Source organism: Strongylocentrotus purpuratus, unplaced genomic scaffold, assembly GCF_000002235.5.
Source record: "Strongylocentrotus purpuratus isolate Spur 01 unplaced genomic scaffold, Spur_5.0 spur5_scaffold_21, whole genome shotgun sequence".
NCBI classification, from domain to species: Eukaryota; Metazoa; Echinodermata; class Echinoidea; order Camarodonta; family Strongylocentrotidae; genus Strongylocentrotus; species Strongylocentrotus purpuratus.
Window position 1 is genome coordinate 17,383,623 of NW_022145607.1, and position 5,758 is coordinate 17,389,380.

Below are 5,758 nucleotides of genomic sequence, written 5' to 3' on the forward strand. Positions count from 1 at the left end.
GAACACAAGTATATCGGTTTCCCTGAAATTACAAGAGAAGCAGATGGCCTTTTACATGTCACACTCTTTTTATATCCTTCTGCTCAAGGCTATATTGCAACTGTCATTTTCAATTAAAGAAGAAAATTTGAACAGTATGGAAAGTTGGAAACTTAATTTCAGTTTAAAAAATATGGGAAGAAATTTGTAATTTCATCCCATTTTGCTCTTCCAAAATAGCACACAATTTTATGAGAAGTGCAAAAGTTACACCTCTTGCTCAAATTTTCAGTTAAAGTTAAGGGTTTGTATTACATGTATGTTTCTTGGTTTATTTTTACATTCCATGTGCATTGTACATTTTTTAAGGTCATGAAAAATAATCATAAGAAGTATTCTGTATTTTTTTCAAAAAGGCAGAAGATAAAAAAAGTATGATAGTATATTTTGAGGGTATGTTCTACTACTGATGTGTCTTGCGGGTCGACTTTGTATGTAAATGTGTATTTATTGTATCGGGATAGAGCGAAGTGATATTGCTTAATACATGTACAGCTGTTGGACATATCGATATGAAGATATAGCTTTGCACTTTTGATTTTTGTAAATGCCTTGTTTTGGAAAATACAAACCCTGTATGAAACCTTAACATTGATTTGATTGGTCATTTAATATACTTGTATTGTTTTGTGTTCTCATATCATTTGGTGGCAACCATTTGCAAATGAATGCTTATTTTTTGTTTGTCCGATTGCGTTTGCTGGGGGAAAAGGATGAAATGATAAGACTGGTATGATGCAAGATAGTTCTGATAGTGGGTGAACAATGGTGAACTATGTGTGTAATTGATTGTCCAACATATGCTATGTGGTCAGTTTCCAGCACTAATCAAATGTTTACCTTTAACCCTGGGCCCTGTTTCATAAAACTAGTTATCAATAACGAGTGCTAAATTTCTATGACAAATTTGTTCTTCAATCCAATGCCACGATTTCAGTAGCTTATAACAGTTATCGTTGCTTTTTATTAATAACAAGTTTTATGAAACGGGGGCCCTGGACCTAACATGATTATAAATTATAACCCCAGCCGCAATGTTATAATTATATCTGACAACATAAGGAGTGGAACTGATGTTGGAAAAAACGTCGTTCATAATTCATGTGGCCGTAATGAATGTGCATTGGTAAAAACATAGTGGGATATAAAGAATAAGCAGAGAGTGAAAGCAGAGAGTGAAAGAGAGAGAGAGAGAGAGAGAGACGGACATACAAACATACAGAGAAAACTAGGAGAGAGATAGAAAGAGTGTGTGTGTGAGATAGAGGAAACACTTTTCCAAATTGAGAAGGATGCGTGTAACCTTATTGACAGGGGGCGGATGGTTTACCAAATTAGCAAATGCTATATTCAAACAAGCACAAGTAAAAAATATGACAAAAAGAAGGAAAAAATGAACAACTAAAGAGTAGAAAAGGAATAAAAAGGGTAAAAGAGAAATACATTTAGAAATAGAAATTTAATTCATTTTCTCGGGGGGGGGGGGGGAGGGGGGAGGAGGAGGAGGAGTCACGTCCCCTATTCCCTGTATAAGTACCCCTTGATATCGATACATCTACCAGGAAATCCCTATAGAAAACATGATTATCGTCTGTTGAGAGCCAGAAGGGCATTAATTCATTGACTAATGTATGGAGTTATTACCTTTCTCGTTGTCAACACACGAAGTTAAGGAGGCAGTATAGTCAGATAAGTGCAATGCAAAGAAACTATTAGATTTGTTTTTAAATCAGAAAGTAGACAATTGTTTCCGGGTTACATAATATATATAAACTGTTTCCTGGACTTTGAGAACACTCTAATACGTTTTTGAAGTACCTCCAAAGTGCCCCTTTTACTTCTGATAAGTGCCTCTTTTATTTGTAATTATTTATTGTCAATTTCAACTGTCTTGTAAATGTCCCTTTTGAATTGCCTTCTCACTTCCTTAAAAGCCCTTTTTTGAATATGATAAGTGTCCCATCTTACTATGACAGGGGCCTCCTTTTCTCTCTGAGTGCCCTAGTTTTTTTCTTTAAAATCTAATAAGTGCCCCTTTTCGATGTAATAAGTGCCCATATTCAATTTGATAAGTTCCCCTCTTTACCTTTTGATAATTTTCCTATTTCCTTTCCTATAAATGCCCTTTTTGATAAGTACCCCTTTAACCTATGATTCCAATGTGCCCTTTAATTTACAGTCATCCAAATTAAGAGCGATATATTACTTCAGAGAATCGGAGGAGCTTTGTGTATAACGTGTAGGCCCTACCATATTGAGAATGCACCACCGTATAAGGCAATGAAGCCGGTCATGGGGGGGGGGACAAAATATCCAAATTTCATTAAAAAACGAACTGTACCCCTAGAACTGCGGTCGTTTCCAATGCCCCTTCCCTAAATAAGTCTTTTTTTTTAAATTATGAGACACACTTATATACGTGTACCCATAGCTATCACGACATATTCTACTGAACTGCTATAAAAGCGGGGTGAGAACACATTATACAATTCTGTGCAAAGCAAGAACATTATTTTTACATTATTATTATTGTTGGTTTTTGTTTGTTTAGGGGAGGTGCCCCTTGGATCCACAACTGCCTTTCATTGGAGGCAATATTTACATTCGAGCCCAAAGGTCATTCGAATAATCTATTATCTCAGTCAGACCACCAAACCGATTCCACACCGACCCCTACACCGACTGGTACTTGGCTATTCATGATTTGATGGAAATATAGACCTATCATAATAATCATATGATCATACTTTGGTCTGTTGTAGGACGTTTAAGTCTGGCTGTACGTGGTATCCGGCTGCTTGATCACGAGTTATACTCAAAAATCAATGAGGAAATGATCACTGTCTTGTTGACCTACTGTTGCTAGCCCATAATACTGTTTCATTTCTTCATTTTTAAACAGTAAATATGGCAGGAAAGACGTTATTTTGTGTCATCTGCATGGTATACCTATATCTTGGGTGTACAACAGCAACCGGTGAGTTATTCTCATCAATCATGATTATGTGGGTGAAACAAAATGCTAGTTTTTATATCTTATAACTGAAATTTGATTGTTGAATTAGCTTATTACACAGTGAAAGACCGAGTTTACCGTAAGTATTTTTTGGTCAAATCTGATTAAGGTAAAGCATATTACCTGGAGACCTATAATTATCAATTATCAAACGGCGTGGCAACTGTCCTATTTAGCAATATTCTTCGACTCTGGTAAAGTTTTGATCTACTGTGGATATTTTGTACAACAAACGCCTGATCTTAGTGACCAAAACTGAATGATAGTGATTTGCAAAATGTGATTATCTGATTTATGAAAGATTTTACCATTTTGTTAAACAAGAGTTCCTCATAATATGACATCGTTATAGACAGACAATGAGCACTAATTTCGGGAAAATGTAGGAAAGAATATAGCTAAACTATTTCTACCTTGGAAAAGAAGTTATGTTGTATCAGACGATCATTGGGCACACGTACCTTTAAGTTATCAATGAAATCAAAATGTAATCTTACTTAATTTTTTGAAAATTTGGAATAAAAGTTAACATTCCGAAAGCTTATTGAATTGGACCATAGGCAGAGGTCAAGTGCTAATATAATTTGTTGGTTTAATTATCATTTCAAAACAGTTGTGAGGAATTGTGAGGGAAATCCTCTCTCTCTATCTTGCCCTTCTGGATCTGTGCTCAGCATCATCAGCGCCAACTATGGTCGGACGACTGGACCAGAAACATGTCCCCATAGCAGCATCCAGACAACTGATTGTTACGCATCAAATTCAATGAATATTGTCGGCAACCTCTGTAATGGACAGACAAGGTGCACCGTGGTTGCAACAAATAGTGTCTTTGGTGACCCTTGCGTTGGTACTTACAAATACCTTGAGGTCAACTACACATGCCAGAGAAGAAACGACATAATTCCAACGGAACCCACCTGCGAAAATAGATCGGACTGCAACACGGAACGCACCTGTGAGGGGAGTTCCCTGTCTTTATCTTGCTCTTCTGGATCTGTAGTCAATATCATCAGCGCTAACTATGGTCGGACAACAGGACCAGAAACTTGCCCACATAGCAGCATCCGGACGACTGCATGCTTTGCATCAAATTCTTTGAACATAGTCGGCAACATCTGTAACGAACAGACAAGCTGTACCGTCCTAGCTACTAATTCTGTCTTTGGTGACCCATGCGTCGGCACATACAAGTATCTTGAAGTAAAGTATACCTGCAAGCCCGGACCCGTAAGCAATATGAAACGAATCTGCGAAGGGGGTTCCATCAACCTAAGCTGTCCTTCACACACTCCGGTTATTGTCATATCCAAAGCCATGTATGGTCGCCAGGTTCCTGGATCGGATTTCTGTCCTCATATTAGCATCCAAACAACCAACTGCGCCGCTCCTAACTCTCTCGCTACTGCCCGATCAGCCTGCCAAGGCCGGTCTGTTTGCACGATGGCTGCCTCCAACCAGATCTTCAGTGATCCCTGTGTAGGTACCTACAAGTATCTAGAGATGGAGTACACTTGCGCTCGCAGGGGTCGTGTCTGCGAGCATGATATTCTTCACATCGGTTGTCCACCAGGACAGAAGATCGTGGTCCTTGACGCATTCTATGGTCGCATGGCAGGCCCGGACATCTGCCCTCATCCTCAAACCTCAAATCAGAATTGCCGTGCATCGTCCTCTATTCGCATCGTGAAGGACAAGTGCAATGGCCTGTCCTCCTGCACAGTGACTGCCAGCAACGTTGTCTTTGGAGATCCTTGTGTATATACCTTCAAGTATCTAGAAGTACTCTACGACTGTAAGCAAATATAGACTGTACTTTAAACGATATCTTACCACAAAAAAAAATGGGGGAGGGGCGCGCTTATGACCACTGTTTATCATTCATATTTCTATACATGGAAACATTTCTCATCGTTATGTAGACGATAATTCTACAGTTAAAATCACGGAGTGAAATGTTGTAATGCGATTTTATCCGATGCAGTTCTTTTAATTTTTTTTTTATAAACGTGTACTTTTCCCCTTGAAAGTAGTTTAACGTATACATTATGCATATTGTGCGTATGTAATGATTATATTAATATTTTTAGTATTTGAAAAATTATAAACTTTACCAAGAATCAAGTGCTTTTTCACTTGATATCAGTGATGGTTTGAAGTTGCAGCGAATAAAAGCAACAATTCGTTTCCAGAATAGTTTTATCTTTTGGCATTCTAGCCAAACATGAACAGACGATACGGTAGCTTTGCAAAGAGCACACTAATTGTCACTTACAACTTTCCATTTATGTAGATTTGACCTGAATGGTAAAATACGATGATGTGCTTTAAAACTGAATTGTTTCACTTTACTGTTTTTGATACTTTGAACTTAATATATTTGTTCTAGGCAAATCGATAGGAAGGTTAAAATGTTCTTCCCAATGTCTTAATACAATTGGATTACTTGTCTTGAATTTACACAATAAACTATACAAACATTTTGACTTCATTGTTGACAATCTAATAGCATCACTAAAAATCATTTAACCAATATTATATATTTTTTTCTCAATATATTTAAATGCTCTTACTGTTATTATTAATAATTACAGTGCTTATATAGCGCCTAACACTTACTTTGTCAGAAGTCTCTAAGCGCTCTACAATAATGCAGCATAATCCTCATCTATTGTTGTTGAATGCATTCATAATCATTAATAA

At 37.2% G+C, this 5,758-nt stretch overlaps 1 protein-coding gene across 1 annotated transcript; it reads left to right on the plus strand.

Annotated features, from left to right (window-relative positions):
* The first annotated feature begins 2,765 nt into the window (after positions 1-2,765).
* LOC100888875 (rhamnose-binding lectin) lies at positions 2,766-5,557 on the plus strand. Its single transcript, XM_003728242.3, has 2 exons — positions 2,766-3,016; positions 3,669-5,557. The coding sequence occupies exons 1-2, from the start codon at positions 2,947-2,949 to the stop codon at positions 4,862-4,864; spliced, it is 1,266 nt and encodes a 421-aa protein (XP_003728290.2). The 5' UTR covers positions 2,766-2,946; the 3' UTR covers positions 4,865-5,557.
* Positions 5,558-5,758: the final 201 nt, after the last annotated feature.

Bases quoted from the DNA above. Each gene is read 5' to 3' on its own strand.
- LOC100888875 (XM_003728242.3), top strand. From the start codon at position 2,947: ATGGCAGGAAAGACGTTATTTTGTGTCATCTGCATGGTATACCTATAT. The intron at 3,017-3,668 runs GTGAGTTATTCT...ATTTCAAAACAG, and splicing joins TGGGTGTACAACAGCAACCG to TTGTGAGGAATTGTGAGGGA.